General features: G+C 39.3%; 1 protein-coding gene and 1 non-coding gene across 3 annotated transcripts in view; one reads left to right on the top strand and one right to left on the bottom strand.

The window, feature by feature from the left end:
- The window catches only part of FMN1 (formin 1), a 425,302-nt gene that overhangs the window by 203,096 nt on the left and 205,392 nt on the right, over positions 1 to 16,814 (bottom strand). For both annotated transcript variants that reach the window (XM_033190690.1, XM_033190691.1), the window contains one exon: positions 2,352 to 3,151. In XM_033190690.1, the coding sequence (XP_033046581.1) occupies positions 2,352 to 3,151 (800 nt within the window). The remainder of the gene's footprint in view (positions 1 to 2,351; positions 3,152 to 16,814) is intronic.
- Positions 4,376 to 4,440, top strand: LOC117071901. The gene has a single exon (XR_004432626.1). It is a non-coding gene; the product is annotated as a small nucleolar RNA SNORD77 (small nucleolar RNA).

Genomic DNA, 16,814 nt, shown 5'->3' with positions numbered 1-16,814 from the left:
GATTTGGGGACAGCCAGCATTTGGCAGGGCAATAATAAGGACCTGCTTTACAACGAATGACCTGCCATGGTGGTCAGCTGACCACTGAACATACCATTCTAGCTCAAAAGGCAGGCAGGGAGAGAGAGAGAGAGAGAGAAAGAAAGACAAGGAGAAAAATGAGGAACTTACTAAGAAGATGAAAAGGTAGTTAGATGAGGATTTATTTTGCTTTAAGTGTCTCTTGCTTAGTCTAGAAATCACAAAACAGACACCCAAGAAGGCAAAATGTCAAAAGAAAAAAAATCAGTTCATACCAGGAGTCAAAAGCAATTTAGGTAGATGAGAAGCAGTGTATACATAATGCTGAAAATTCACATTTTGTTTCTGGCTTCCCAGAAGAGCAAGACCAACATTTATGATGCAATCATTATATAAACTACTTACTCCTCTAGTTGCACAAAATATTAAAATACGATTTTGCCTCCTTTATGAGAAGGTATCCCAAATAATTGCACTTTTGCTCCTAAGCAAATACTCCACAGGCTCTTTGAATCATTTTCACTTAGAAGTAGTAGTGCTAATAGGAACAGATAGTTGGAGAGACCCATAATAAAAGAACTTGAATATGTGGTACCACCAGGAAGTGCCCGTGTTGCAGTCTTAACACATCAGGGAGGGGCAGCCCCCGTTTCAGGTTCAAATGCGCACCAAGCAGGGCTCTCTTGATGTCCTATTCATCTACTTTTCATTTTGCTCAAAAGTAAAGCCCTAGATATATGATGAAACCAATGAGACCTTCAGTATTCAATTGTTTTTCTTCTCAAAATGGCCAACTACAGAAGCAGGAAACAACGTAGACAATGATGATCTCCAGCTTTCCCTTGGTCGTGCGCAAAGGGCCTATATCTCCCAGTGGGACTCTTTGGTGGCTGCTGTGGTCTACAGTTATCTGTTGCTCATGAAGTCTCTCGGGGAAGGAAGTGAAGGCAGGCTAGTGGGACACAGGTGTGGAACAGCTCCCCGTGCTGTCAGACACACTCACGTTCAGGGCTTACAGGTGGGAGGCATCGCCCTGGAATGGCTGTGCACCAATTTGAGAACACTAATAAGGAAACATGACTCAAAATAAATATTCTGGGAAATGATTTTTTAGGAAATGTCTGAGTCTTTATTGGGAAGAAGGGAATACTAGTACTTTAGCTAATGGCAGAAGCTATTACAGGATCATCTCACTTTTTTATGAACCATTCATTTGGGAAATTACAAAGTATAATTGAATTTTGAAAAAAAGAAGTATCGGGATGTTCCAAAAACAAACTCTTGGCCCTTATTTTTTGTGAGAGGAAAGGGGAAAATATGAAGCACATATGCTCACTTTTAGGGTATTCCCCACTCCTCCACAGGGATTTCTAGTTGTTTTATCATTGTGAGTTGTGTGTTATTTTGTTTCATATCCTGCCTTTCCTAAGCAAAATGTTATATACATTGAAGACTGCACTACCACATCATGACTTGGGAAAAGTTGTAAAATGTGTCCTATATTTGCTGTCCTTTACAAACAAACTTTAAAGGAGAAAGTTGTCAAGAGACAACTTAAGATCTCTTTCACTGTCCTTCCAGGTTCAGAAATAAGGCAGAACAAATCGCACTCAAATCTGTTTGAATGGATGTTTCCAAGCAACTATACCTTGCTGCTTTACAAACCCTGCTTAACAATCGATACAAATGGAAGATGCTTTCAGCTATCCATATACTGACACTTTCTCTGAAGGGCATCAAGGTATAAAGGAAGATGGGAGAGTATTTAGCAGTTAGAAGAAATAGAGTTTAAGCACAGAGACTTTGTATTTTAAGACTCTTCTCTGATCTAAAGAACTAATAACTTAGCCATGTCTCATTTTTTAAATAAAAATTGAAAAACACCCATATCTGTTCAATGTCTGTATTACAGGGTTGATTATAGCATTTAAAAACAATACAGTAAAAAGAATTCTAAAAATCATCAGTGAGCCTTCAGTATGCAATCAGGTTCAATTCTTTATGATTACTCATCAATTGTAGCGATGTTGGGGAAAGCCCTGGCTTAGACTCGGACTCTTCTCCAGTCTATAAAATGGACCATGTGCCTTGGAGAAAAACCTAACACTGAAACACATTGTTTCTCCCAGCATCTTCAGAGAATATAGAGAGGCCCTGCTGGAGACAGACATTCTCCCCAAACATCCCAACCTTGTTTATCCAAGCATTCACTCTATCACACTTGATAATGGGTGCTACACTATGGAGATATTGACCTGGTAAGAATAAAGTATCACTTGGGCCAAATCCTAGGAAATCACACGGTGAGAATGGGATAGGAGAGAACTTACCTCCTATCACTTATTTGTATCCTAGTCCAGTATAAAGGTTTCATGGGACAACTGGGTTCAATGGCTGGTTTTCGAGGACACTGACTGGAAGAAGAGCCAAGTCCAAAGAAGAGTCCAGGGGGAGGTGGGGGTGCAAGTCCTGGCGGTGGTGGAGCAGGAGGCGGCCCTCCAGGGTTGGGTGGGGCAGGGGAGTTAGGAAGTGGGAGTGGGGGTGGGGGTGGGGGTGGGGGTGGGGGTGGTGGAGGTCCAGCACTTGAAGATAGAGGTAGAGGTGGCGGTGGAGGAGGCGGCGGAGGTGGTGGCGGTGGCCCAGCACTCACAGGTGGCACTGGAGGTGCTGGAGACAAAGATCCAAGTCCCAGGGGGAGGAGTGGAGGGGGAAGGATGGATGTTGGCAAGGGCGGTGCGGGAGGCGGAGGCAATGCCTTCTGCTGATTTGATGCCATGCCTTCCATTGGCTGGAGTGCTGCATGGGTATCTTTGTGGTCATTTGGCGGGGAGAGCTGGCTTAAAGAGGAGATATTCAGCTTTTTGGGTACTAATTGATTACTTCTGGTTGTCTTGCTTTCGCCTTCGCAGGGCTTGAGGAAGGTCTCTCTGTCTGTCTGGATGCACACATTTCTGAAGGTCTTTGGAGGGCAGTCATCATTGGTGGAAATGCACACATCTCTCCTCTCTTCACAACCCCCTCGCCATCTGTGTTCTAGCTCGTGTTTCAGATTTTCGATGGTTTCTTCTAGTCTCGCTGTTATCACTGCATGCTCGCCCCGGATATGAAATGCCCGAAGTTCAAACTGGGCCTGTAGGAAAATTCAGTGGGAAAGAAAGTAATGAGTTTATTAAGAACAAATATAAGAATTTAGAAACTCAATAATACCATCATGGTGCCACTGTAGCATGGCCCTATTGCAGGGAAATACAGAGACATTCTTTCAAGAATCCATAAAGGTGTACATTTCACTCTGAATTTTCCAGGGACCTAAACAGGCAGGAGTCAAAGCACAATTTCATCTAGCCTGAGCTCATGGGAGATAATTTTCATGGATTAAGGTTTAAAGTACATCTGTTACTTAAGAACTCTTACCCAGTTTTCATATCAAACACATAACTTTTAATAAAGCTTTGGACATGCTTGAATCTCTGTTTTATAACTTTGGCGTTTGGTTTCATAAAAGAAAACTTTAAAGAAAAAAATAGGTTTAGAGCTCCTCTGCCTTAGAGCTGCTGTTCTCTCAGTCTCCTTAGAAGGTCTCTTTCACTGAGTTTCCAAGACAATACAGCAGACACAAAAAGCAAGAGAAGAAGCCATGATAACTTACTTTTTTAAAGTTTCCCTATAAAAGCGGCCCAAGATTAGTATTTGTCTGTTTCATAATATAGCAATAAGTAAGCAATATAAAACATAATATATTACAGTATGCCATTTTCTTCTACTTACACAGCACTTTAAACTATGTAAGACAGTAGCCTTTTTTTAATGCTTATTGCCTCACTTATTTTAACCCACGGAGTCTGTAACTGTACACTTATTAGCACAGAGCTAGAGTACTCGTAGTCATTAACTAGCCCGTTCCTGAGCATTCAAAGCTATTCATCCTATGACAGTTAACTGGAAAGCAATCAAATTTAGAATTTGATTAGAGTTTTCAAAATCCAGTTTAACAGTAATGAAATATTTTTGGTCAACTTCATTTCTGCCTCCCCCATGAGATTATACACTCCACAAGATGAAAATGGTGACAGTATCGTCTTTATACGTGTATCCCAGCAGGTAGCACAGTGAGTACATAGCTTAGAAGAGATGGATGGATAAAAATCACGGGGATAGTTATATTCACTGTCACTGTCCCAAGAGCCTCCCTTATCAAGATTCTCTCCACTTCTCAGCACACATATCTAGAACACCTAAGCACATACAAGTACAGCTCCTTTTTGCATTGAAAAAGTAAAGAAATATTTTGGACAGCCTTGGAAGGAAAGGTATAAACATGGGAAGCTCGTCTACCTTCATTGAGATAACTTTTATACTATGTTTGCATAGTTCAGCAGATTGAATTATGAAGAGATCTACCATTTATCTGGTGTTTAAAAAAACAGCTAACTTTTACCTATTTTTTACTAGGTTCAACTTTTCCTTAATATTCATTCTCAAGAAAAAACTCCCTTTAAAGAGCTATATTATAGTCAGGAGAACTGAAAGACGAAGTTTTTTGAAGGCGAATCTTCTCATACGTGGACATGGTAGCTCTGAGCCAACTCTGAGGGAAGTGGCTCAGGACATTGTCTATTTCTTGTGCAGTGCAGAGCGCTGAGTGCCTGAATTTGGAGTCACACCACCTGGTTCACGTCCTGGCTTAGGCACTTGCAAGTTCTACGACCTTAGACAGGGAACACTGTGTCCCTAAGCCTGAGTTTCTTCAAGTGTAAAGTAGGAATAATAGCGAGCCATCTCTAAGACTTTTATAAAAGTAAAATGAGATACTTCATATAAAATAGTAGGCGTTATGCCTGGAACATAGAAATATATGGATAAATCTTACTGTTAGTTTCTGTTGCTAATGCTAATAGCAGAGCAAGAGACTAACAAATTCCTAATTACTTTTTTAAATTTTCAAACAATGCTACCTTTGTAGAGGGACAGGCACAAAAGTAGGAAAAGCTCAAGCAATCAGAATAAGCAATATATGAAAGTTTACCTAGCCTTTTGTGAGTTCTACCACCAATTCCCTAAAAGTAATTTCGAGCTTCACTCAACTGTGAGATCAAGATAATCTTTGTTTCAACATTGTATCATTTCCATCTTCATTTCTCTCTTTCTTTCCTGTCCACTTCCACCCACATCTTAGCCCTGATTACCACTCTGAATTACTCACCCACATTTTAATTTCATTCTAATGACTAGTTCGGTTCTGTCACAACAAACTAACTCTCAGCTGTTACTCTCAACTAAACCTTCTTTCAAGATTAAGAATCAAATATTCAAGAAGCAATAATTGTACTCAATCCTCAACTTCTTAATGATATGAAAGAATTGCAAAGACATATTGCATGGTGAAACTTTCCCTAATAAGGGAAATATTTTTTGGTGAAATTACTGAGTTTCTGCCTCCCCTATCAGATTATAAACTCCACAAGATGAAATCTTGTATCTACAGCAAAAGCCCTGGCCCCCACCTCCTCCTCTTCCTACCACTCTATCAATGATCTTCTAAATCTATTGAAGCTGACATGTAAAGCTATATATCATTTTCACAGCTCGGAGGTAATGCATTTCTTTAGTGTAGTGGGCAGAATACAAATTGGGCAGTAAAGTTCACCTCTCTGTACCTCAGTTTTTTTGTAAGCAAAATGGGGATAATAAAATGTACTTGACAGAGCAGATATGCCAGGGAGGCAAATTAATATATGTAAAACAAGATACAGAAGACGGTTTGGAGAGTGTTTACTATTTCAGTTTGCTGTCATTATTATTGTCTCTCTAACGCCTGACAGATCAGAGCCCAGTGGCCCCATTAGCTTGCTCTTGGTTCTGGGTATGCTTCCCAGCCCCATGCCCTCTACTGTCTACATGCTCTATGCTTCTAAAGCAAAAATAGACATACCAAAATCCTTCTTAAATGCCTTTAGCCACTGCACTTTCTAACCCTACCTCTTTTCCTTCGCAGCAGAGCTTTTTTGGAAAAAAAAAAAAAACACTCAACCCATGCTTAATTTTTCTCATTTATTCACTTTTCACCCAGTTACTGGCTTCCATCCCCACTATCCTACGGAAACTCCATGATTTGACTGTTGCATTCAATCAGCACTTTTCAGTGATTTTTGACCTCTCTGCCACATTGGTTAGAGTTGACTGTTCCAGAAGCACTGAAATTCTGCTTCCCTCAACTCGATTCCACCTCTCTCCTTTTGTTCACCTCCTACTTCTCTGCTGCCCCTAGTCAATCTGTAGACTCATTCATCCCTTAAGTGTGGTTCTCTTAGCATATTGCTTGCATTTTTTTCCTTCTCACACTATACAATCTTTCTAGATGATCTCATATACTCATATGATTAATGACACTAGGTGAGTACCTTCCAACTTGGTACCTTGAGATCATATTTTCAACTATCCTCTGGATTAATCTACTTAAATATTTAACCAGCTGCCTCAGATCCAACAGGTTGGAAAGTGAACTCATTGTTGCCAAACCCCAATGTGTTCCTCCTCTGAAATTCCTCCTCACCATTAATGGCCTCATCACCTCCAGTCAGCACATCCAGAAACCTGATGTCATGCTGAATTTCTTGCTCTCTCTCATCCTCAACATGCTATTGATCAAGCGTTACTGATTTCTCTTGTCACCCCCACCACCTCAGTCTTTCACTGGACAAAGGCAATGAGCATTTTCTTGACTCAAATGTAGCCACTTTAGTTCCAAGAAGATTTTGAAAAAAATAATAATGCAGATCCCTAGTCCTTAAAATCTCTCCAATAATTAGCTATTACTTGCAGACTACCACTAACTCTTTAGCACAGACACATCAACAGCTCTTCTGATCTGTTTTCTGACCAGCTTCTCCACTATTAGCTTTTGTCTCGTCCCCGGATATGCCCCGGATTCCAGTCTTCTAAACAGGTCCATGCTCTTTCATGCAGTCTTTGTGAATACTGTTCTCTTCCAATACCCTTCCTCTGTTGCAAACACCCAAGGTAGGGGGCAGATTACCAGGCACAGACTCCATGAATGGGTTCCTCACATACTGTATTCACTGATACGGAGAATGACCAAATACGAAGGAAAACAATGAATTTCCATGTACTGCACACCAAGACGCTGAGATGATAGTTAAGAAATCTTTCTGGATCACTAAAATTTAATTGCCTCTCTCTGCCCCTCACCCCCCAAAAACACACTTGCCTTTGACTTTTCTTGTTTCATAACCTCTTTTGATCATTCCAATTCTGTCTTGGTTGTGTTCATGACCTCAGTGTGGCAGAGCAACTCAAAGTGATTAAAGTAATAAGCACCTCATTCATTCTCTGTCCATATCATACCAATTATTTCAAAATGTGTCTGGCTCCATTATAAACAAAGCATTTCAAGTTCATGCATACCATGAACTGAAGCTTTGGGAAAGTTAATCTTTAAACACTATTTTTATTTCATGTTAGCTACCACTTCTACTTTGTACATGGATACTATGTGCTGTTCCCCCTCCTTTATCCAGATACATAGCTAGAAAGACTGGTAATGATTTGGTGATTCTAATACAGACCAGAACTTTGTTAGAGAATCATGTACTCCCAATCTTTGCCCAGGATCCTGAGAATCTTTAGGAAGTGTCAAGATCAGTCCCTTACAAAGGAAGCTACAGACAATGCCAGGTCAAGGAAACAAAATGCCTTTATATCCTGTTAACTTTACTTACACATTGAACATGTGCTTGTAAGCAGCATCCAATTATAAACCCTCCATTTATTTTTAGATCAATGTTCTTGAAGATATATAAAGAAAATCTCAAGATTTCCCTTCTCTCACTCTCCCTGCTAAAAATCTTCCGATTTGACCCCAATACGTAATTTGAAAAGAGACAGGTGCTGAGGTTTGATATCTTTCCAGTTTTTAAGTTTTATCTACCTTCCTTTACTCTTAATTTGTTTGCTTCAATTGCTTTCATTTTTAATCACATCCTCTTCTCACCTGCAATAGTCTGTTATAGTAATATATGTCCATCTCTCAGTAAGAAAGATTCAAACTTACTAGCTCTGAGAGGACAATGCCAATCAAACCATCCTGTTTTGCTCACCCTTTCTTCCTAGTGGCACAATTTTTATCTAACAAAGTGGTTCTTAAGCCCTGCTCCCATTAGAATCACCTGGAGAGTTTTGTGGATGACACTCGTGCTCAGGTCCATCCCCAGAAACCCTCATTTAATTAGTCTGAGAGGATGCCTTTGCACAGGTGTCTTTTAAGCACCGCAAAAGATTCCAATGGGAGCTAGAGGTGAAATAAACAACAACTGTTCTTAATCTGAATTCTGCTCTAACACAGCTGAGATAGTGTAACGACACACTATCAATGGGTTATTCTGGCAATGACTTTCACTTGGGTCATTTCGGCATCTCCAAAGAAATGTGTTATTTGGTAAAGTCCCTTTCCTAACTCTGATATGCCCAATAAAGGGAATATTCCTTCATTGTCCAGACTGAGAATAGTTATTCTACACAGCAGACAAGCCTAAATTCTTTCCATTATACTCATGGCTCTTCAAAATTTGGCCTCTGCCTACTTGCCTAGCTATTTCCCTACTCTTTCCCTATGCTACACCACTACAGATGACCAACACCCACATCTCTACTCTTTCACACATGCTGTTTCATCTACTTAGACTCCTTTTATCCATTTTCACCTAGTGAAAGCCCTGAAAAAAAATGCAATCAAGTCTGGCTTAAACTTTTCTGAATTCTGCTTGGCAAAAGTTTTCCTTTTTGTTTCCAAAGAACATTCTAGGTTCGTGTTGCATTATAGTTATTTATGTTTATCGTCTTTCAAATCTAAAAACTGCAGGCAGTTGGGGACCACAAGTTAATCATATTTGAACCTCCAGAGCATCACACACTGCTTGCCTAGTTAGCCATCCACAAATGCTTATTGATTTCAGTGTTAAATATGAAGACTTCCTCATGCCTCTGCATTACCCATCCATTTGTAAGTGAAACTCCAAAAAAATTTAAGGAAAGATAAAGATCCTTTTCTCTTCGCTATTCCCATACACAGCAAACTCTTAAGACCTGTTGTCAATTGTTAGCCATTACAGACTAATACTGAAATTAGAGCAGACATACTAAACACTCCTCTGATCTCTTTTCTGATACTTGCTCCACTTTTGGACTAGAACACTCACAAAACATCCAAGTTTTTTTTTAATGAAGGTATTTCTAAAAGTTGATGTTGATCATGTTAGTTTTAATAATTCAAAATACTTAATATAGACAAAATTCTCTTCACAGTCAGCTCAAAGGCTATTCCCATACATATAATGAACTACCCAGTAGAAATGAACCACATTTGTGATTCTAATCTGATTAGGAACTGGACTCTAGCAACTTCCCCAGCCTCCTTTGGGGATGGTTCTCCCTTCCCCTACCAAATCCTCATTATTTTTTAATATCCTCCCCATTACCACTGCTCAGAGATATCATCGAAGGAACACACTGTACTGAAACCCAAGCAACAGAGGAGACTTTTGCTTGTCTGGTCCCCACAAGCATGTCTCTCAAAAAGAAGGTGGAAAAACGCCTACTGATGAAAGACATCGTGTTGGTGCCAAGCACTGTGGAAAAATCATCCGTTAGCATTTTGTTGTTACGAACATTCTCTCTAGGTGGTGCTGCCAGGGCCAATAAAAAATCAGGTTATCTGCTGTACAACTTGAGTAAGTCAGTCTTTTCCAGGGACTCTTCCAAATTCTACATCCCTAGGCTGGGGAAAGCTAGACAGTCCTTGGGGGCTGCATGGAGGCTCAATAAAGCTTTGCCACCTCTGAAAAGCGTAGTGTGAGCAGAGGGAAGGAAAGGAAAGTGAGGCTTGGGAGCACAAAATGCCTCGAAGGGATGGGATGCAGTTCTTACAGAATGCTTAGGTAAGGCAAGGAGATGGTGATTCTATGGCTTTGGATGTGCATATGAGTTTTTTCTGTTTTCTTTTTGAAGGTTGCCCAGAGACTTCAATAACCCCTTAGTTAACTGGCTTATGCTTGCCACTGTAAAAACAAAAGTTTTTATTAATGAAGAGAATGGCACTGGGTTTGATGAGAACCCCATAAATTAACAAAAGCTGGTTTTAATTAACTATTACAATTTTTTTGTTCTTATCAGAAACGAAAGCACATCAAGTTACAACCAAAAGGCCATCTCAAGGACACTTAGAAACATGAGGCACATTTGACACATTTCTGTAATTAGAACTTGCTGGGAGGGATAAAGACATAGAGAAACAGGGCAGGGAAAGAACGGGTAAAGAGTAATTGACACGAAGTTGACTCTGAGTAAAACCGAATGCATGCAATGCTGGAGAGTACACATGTGTAAAAACGGTGCTGACCTCCAGTAATCACCTGCCATGCTGATGCTCGGGAAAGACAAGAAGAGAATCCAAACCAACACGGCATGAGTGTTCCAGGCACTATGCTAGGTGCCTTCATCCTTGCATCTCTGCAAGGCAGACATTCTAGGGGAGGTATTAGTCTGTATAAGATCCCACAGCTAAAAAATAGTAACAAGGGGATTTCAATCCTGGCTGATACAAAAATTTATGCTTTTTCTGCCTTACTATTTTGAATTAATAACAGATGACTCCCTAAACTGATATCCAGTAAACAACAGTAACTCATAATTAATGATTAGTAACACTACATTCCACCTATTACTTACAATGCATTTGCATTACATCAATGCATATAATTATGACAACAATCTGTGACAATACTGGTATTCTGACTGTTTTCCAGATGAAGAAAGAGAAGCACTGAGAAATTAAGTAAATTGCCAATAAAAGATAGACGAAGTCTACTATCCACCTTATCACTGATCTTCAGTGGCTAATATCCTTCCCATGCAATACATTTTAGGAAGTCAGTATGCCAAAACGCAAAAAAAAAAAAAAAAAGATACTTCTAGTCTCAGATGCTTTCTTCAAAATACTTGCCCTCCGTCCTCCTGAAAAAGAAATGGAATGATTAAGTAAACAATTGATTTGAAGTTTCTTGGCTCTCAGGTGGAAAAAGCATTGGGTTCAAAGACTTGAATTCTACTCCTGGTTCTCTCAATCATTAGCTACTTGCTTTTAGCCAAGTTTTAAATTTCCTCTAAGCCTCATTTTATATCTATCTCAAATGAGAGGTTTAAAGTATTCAGTCATTAAGATTTCCTCTAGTACTAAAACATTAATAATTTCCACACCCAAGACTCTCATCTCACTTTGTTTCAAAGCTTCTTTGAACACATCTCTATTCATGAAAACCTCACAAGGGCTTAAAGCACGGTATTATCTAAGCAATACAAAGAGATAGTCCCAATTCTCACTGTGAATGCAAATGTTCACACAAAATCAGATTCAAGAAGGTGCTCTGAAAACCAGTGATTGAGTATGCAATTTAGACAAAATTATTCTTTTTTTTTTGGAGACAAGAGTCTCTGTCATCAGGCTTGAGTGCAATGGTGCGATCTTTACTCACTGCAACCTCCGCCTCCCACATTTAAGTGATTCTCCTGCCTCAGCCTCCCAAGAAGCTGGGACTACAAGCGCATGCCACCACGCCCAGCTAATTTTTGTATTTTTAGTAGAGACAGGGTTTCACCATGTTGGTCAGGATGGTCTCGATCTCTGGATCTCGTGATCCCCCCCCTCAGCCTCCCAAAGTGCTGGGATATGAGTCACTGTATCCAGCCTATCCATTATTTTTGAAAGGTGATAGTTAATTACAAATATTAAGGAATACACCTTTAAAATCAGCAAATATAACCATGGATAGTCATTCAAAGAAGTAGCAAGAAAGTAAAATGTTTGAAATCTGCACTGAGGCTTATACTTGAGACACAAAACAAAATTGTAGCCAGAGTGCATTTTATGAAATAAAAGGCAATGTTACTCATGGGGAAACTTCAGTAACATTTTATTTCTAAGTTATTAATATCCAGAACATAAATCACAGAATCAATATATATCCAGGGAAATGACTTTCAGACTCCATTTTTCCAAAAAGTAGTTCTAAACCCGAAGAGCAAACCTAAGACTCCACATTTTAGGTGATGAGCCAACATACTAATTCCTTCTCTATTAAAAGAGAGAGCTTGCAATTTTATGTTGTATTATTATTATCACTACTGAAGCTGCAGCTAGTCCAATGAGGCATTACACATTCTAGAGTACATTCAAGTTTAGAAGAAACAGATGATAAACCCTGGTCCTTAATACACTGTGACGAACTATGGTTCTCCAATTAATTACAGTAATCATTTTAATATTTCCCTCCAGATTCCTCACACACTTGTCTATAAAGGGATACTATCCCATGGCCAATGTGCATCTGCACAACAGTATCATTTTGAAAACTATGCTGTGGATTCCTCAATCATGTTTGCCTTACATACTCCCAACACTTAGCACATTTCTTAAATTGAAATTCAGTAGGAAATGAAAAAATGACATTAGGTCAATTATACAGAATTATCAAATGGTGTCAGTTGATATCAAAAGGGGCCAGCTGTTGAGTTCTTTCTGGTGTAAAAGATGAAACTTATGCATAAGACTCTAGGAGTATTGACTAGAGTCAATCACAGTAAAGTTCCCACAACTTTACAAATGATACAGCTCTCTGGGAGCAAGAAGAGGCTCAGAGAAGTGGTTGGTGATAAACGTTCTGTGACGAGCTTCCTCTTTATAGTAGTGCTGTATAAATCTGGTAGAATGCAAACAGGTTTTCATTACAACAAAGATGGCCTCCCTACCAGCCAATATTCAAACAAGCTTTGATGAGCATCTGCAAAGTACCAGATGATCCTGTGAAAAATAAGAAACCATTTGCCCAGTGCAGTGGCTCATGCCTGTAATCCCAGCACTTTGGGAGTCCAAGCAGGCGGATCACAAGGTCAGGAGATAACGACTATCCTGGCTAACAAGGTGAAACCCTGTCTCTACTAAAAAATACAAAAAAATTAGCTTGACCTGGTAGCGGGCACCTGTAATCCCAGCTACTCGGGAGGCTGAGGCAGGAGAATGGCATGAACCCGGGAGGCGGAGCTTGCAGTGAGCCGAGAATGCGCCACTGCCCTCCAGCCTGGGCGACAGAACGAGACTCTGTCTCAAAAAAAAAAAAAAATTCATACTTTGAGAAGCTCACATTCTAGGTAGAAATAATAATATATTTGTAAGCTACGATTAATTTCCAGGACAACTGAGCTGGTGTGAGTTTTACAGTGCTATTCTTCTTCTTATTATTATTCAGACATTTTTTCCTTGACAACTGAAGAAAACCCAGGATCATACCATCAAATGCATTTGATTCATCCAGCAAACGCATACCAAGTCATTCGTGTTCACTGTATATTCCATCAGCAACAAGCTACTCCAAGCCCAACCATGCATAAACCAACCTTCCTGAATTAGTTTTTGCAAGTAAGCAAGGAGATATTTGGCTTTCCACCTTCATTACTCAAACAAATGACCAGTGATGCATGCCTGGATCACAATCACCTTCTCTTTGCCACTTCGAGTTTTCCCAGGGATTAATCACTTGATAAATCTGCCATCGAATGGGTTTTAAATTATAGGCCCATCGACAGGGCAAACAAACAAGAGGGCTTGCTTGTCTTTCTTTAGGATTTGGGTTCTGGCTTAGGATGCCTCCTCTGGAAGATGCCAGGAAGGGAAATGTTTCAAATTTCCAAAAATTGCTCACCCCAGCCAAAAGGCACACTCATTATACAAGGCATAAGTTGAGATGCCAAAAAGGGATCACAGAATTGAATATAGTCTTAATTCCTTACGAAAGAGACCCAACAAGAAATATTTTCTGCTAGAATTTGAGTGTCTACGTCAGTTTGAAGAAAAAAAAAAACTAAAATAGGGTCACAGCACTTGGCTTTAGCTCTGCTACATAACCTTACATTTGCTTTATATATCTGGCTTTTTTTTTTTCTTTACAAACCAGGTTTCTAGGGATCCAAGGAGCTGCTTCAGTTCTGTAAACACTTAGTTTTCACACTATTTAAAAAGAACATTTAATCTTAAATATTGTGATTTTTAAAACTGTACAGTATTATGCCACAAATTTTACACACTTATATACCAACAGCAGACCTACTACTGGGGGACTTGGTTTTCTGTTTTGTTTTATTTCAGTCTTCGGAATACCAAATATTCTCTGATTTTCTGAATCTATGTCTCTAAAATGGTTTGACTGATTAGGGAAAATTATAACTGGTCTATTTTCCTTTTCTTTTTTCTTCTTTTAAAATTCAGACTCATGCAAATACACTTTGGGAGGCCGAGGAAGGCGGATCATCTGAGGTTAGGAGTTCAAGATCAGCCTGGCCAATGGCAAAACCCTATCTCTACTAATAACACACAAAAAATTAGCCGGGCGTGGTGATGTACGCTTGTAATCCCAGCTATTCGGGAGGCTGATGCACAGAAATTGCTTGAATCTGCGAGGCGGAGGTTGCAGTCAGCAGAGATTGTGCCACTGCACTCCAGTCTGGGTGACAAAGTGAAACTCTGTCTCAAAAACGAAAGAAATTTCCTATAATTCATGTTTAATTTTAGAGACTCTTTTACTTTATTCCATTCTATTCAAACCCTGGGATTTTAACGGGAATTTTTTTTTTTTCAAAAAATGTTTCTATTTGTAACTATGTATTTTGTAAAATGTGATTTTTGAGATTTTCTGTCACAAAATATTAAATTAAAATTAATTAAATTCTGTGCTAACATAAGACTCAACAGTCTTTGATTCAACTTCTCAGTTAACTTTGTCGTCATCAAAAAAGCATCTTAATGAAAATACAAAAGAATATACTTAGGACCTTGGATTAGGCAGAGTTCTTGCATATGCCATCAAAAGCATGATTCATTTAGCACAGGACAGCAAAAGCATGATTCATTTAGGATATGTTACTTAGCTTGATTTAGGCACTCTGCAATGTATACACATATCAAAACACAATATTGTACATCATAAACATATACAATTGTTGTCAACTAAAAAAATAATTTTTTAAAAAGCATGATCCATTTAAAATTTGATCAATTAGACCTTTTCACAATTAAAATTTTCTGTTTGTTTCAAGTCTGTAAGCCACACAGGGAAAAAATGTTGGAAAACAAAAAACTGACAAAGGACTTCTTTCCGGAGCACAGAGAGAACTCAGTTAAAACAAAAATAAGGAAAAAAAAAAACTTCCCTCCACCCTCCAAGAATGGGTAAAAGATTTTAACAGATAATCTACCAAGGGAGACATGTGAATAGCAAATAAGCACATAAAAAGATGTTCAATATCACTAGTCATCTCAATAGGGAGACACAAATTAAAACCACGTAAGGTATCACCACTGCACGCCTACTGGGAGAAGGGAGGAGAGCGAAGGGTGAGAGAAGAAAACAGACCAACCTGACAATACCAAGTGCTAGTGAGAATGTGGAACAACTAGAACTCTCAGATTGCAGAAGGGAATGGACAGTGGTACAGCCACGTCGGAAAGCAGTTTGGCCATTTCTTATAAAGTTAAACATACACTTTCCATATCAACTATCAATCCCACTCCTACACATTTGCCCAAGTGAAACAAAAACATAGGTTAACATGAAAATCCATAAACCAATGTTTTTGGTAGCTTTGTCAGTAATAGCCTGTGATGGTTAACTTTATGTGTCAACTTGACTGGCCCCCAGGGTGTCCCGTTATTTGGCCAAACATTATTCTGGGTGTGTCTGTGAAGGTGTTTTGGATGAGGTTAACATTTAAATCTGGAGGCTGGGTAAAGCAGATTGCCCTCCCTAATGTAGGTGGGCCTCGTGCAATCTGTTAAAGGCCTCAATAGAAGCAAAAGGCTGACTCTCTCACTACTAAGAAGAAATCCCTCCTGCCCAATGGCTTTCGTACTGGGACATGGGTTCTCTTCCTGTCTTTACACTTGAACTCTCCTTGGGTCTTGAGTCTGCCAGGCTTTGCACAGGAACTACACCCCCAGCCCTCCTGAATCTCAGGCCTCTAGACAGACCAGAGTTATACTGTTGGCCCTCCTACAGCTCCAGTTTACCCTGCAGATTTTGGAACGTATCAGCCTCCATAATCATGTGAGCCAATTCTTTACAATAAATCTCTTCATAAACATTTTAAAATATTCACATTAACATATATCTATATATTTTATGTATACACATACATAGACACACACGTCCCATTAGTTCTGTTTCTCTGAAAAACCCTGATGAATACATTGCCCATAATTAGAAACCACCCAAATGTTCTTCAACTGGTGAAAAAATAAAACTGCGGAAGGTGTGCCAAGTGGAATCCTACTCAGAAGTAAAAAGAAATGGACTTCAGGTAGATGCAACAATATGGATGACTCTCAAATGCATTCTGTTAAGTGAAAGGAGCTGGCTCAACAGACGATACACTGCATGGTTCTATGTATATGACTTTCTGGCAAAATCAAAACCGTACTGATAGAAAACATCAATGGATGCCAGGAGCCTGAGGTCAGAAGAGAGGTTGTCTTCCAATGGCCACAGGGAGATTTTCTATGGTGATGGAAGTGTTCTATATCCTGACTGTAGTATGTTTCCATGACTGCATGTTTTTGGTGACACCTCAGATGATACACTAAAAACAGCACTTTTTTATTGCATGTAAAATTGTATCTCAATGAAAAAAATCTCTTAAAAACTGACATTATAAGTGAAACATATATGTTAGAT

Source organism: Trachypithecus francoisi, unplaced genomic scaffold (assembly GCF_009764315.1).
Source record: "Trachypithecus francoisi isolate TF-2019V2 unplaced genomic scaffold, Tfra_2.0 Lachesis_group3, whole genome shotgun sequence".
In the NCBI taxonomy this organism is placed as follows: Eukaryota; Metazoa; Chordata; class Mammalia; order Primates; family Cercopithecidae; genus Trachypithecus; species Trachypithecus francoisi.
This window is presented reverse-complemented; position numbering and strand designations above follow the sequence as displayed.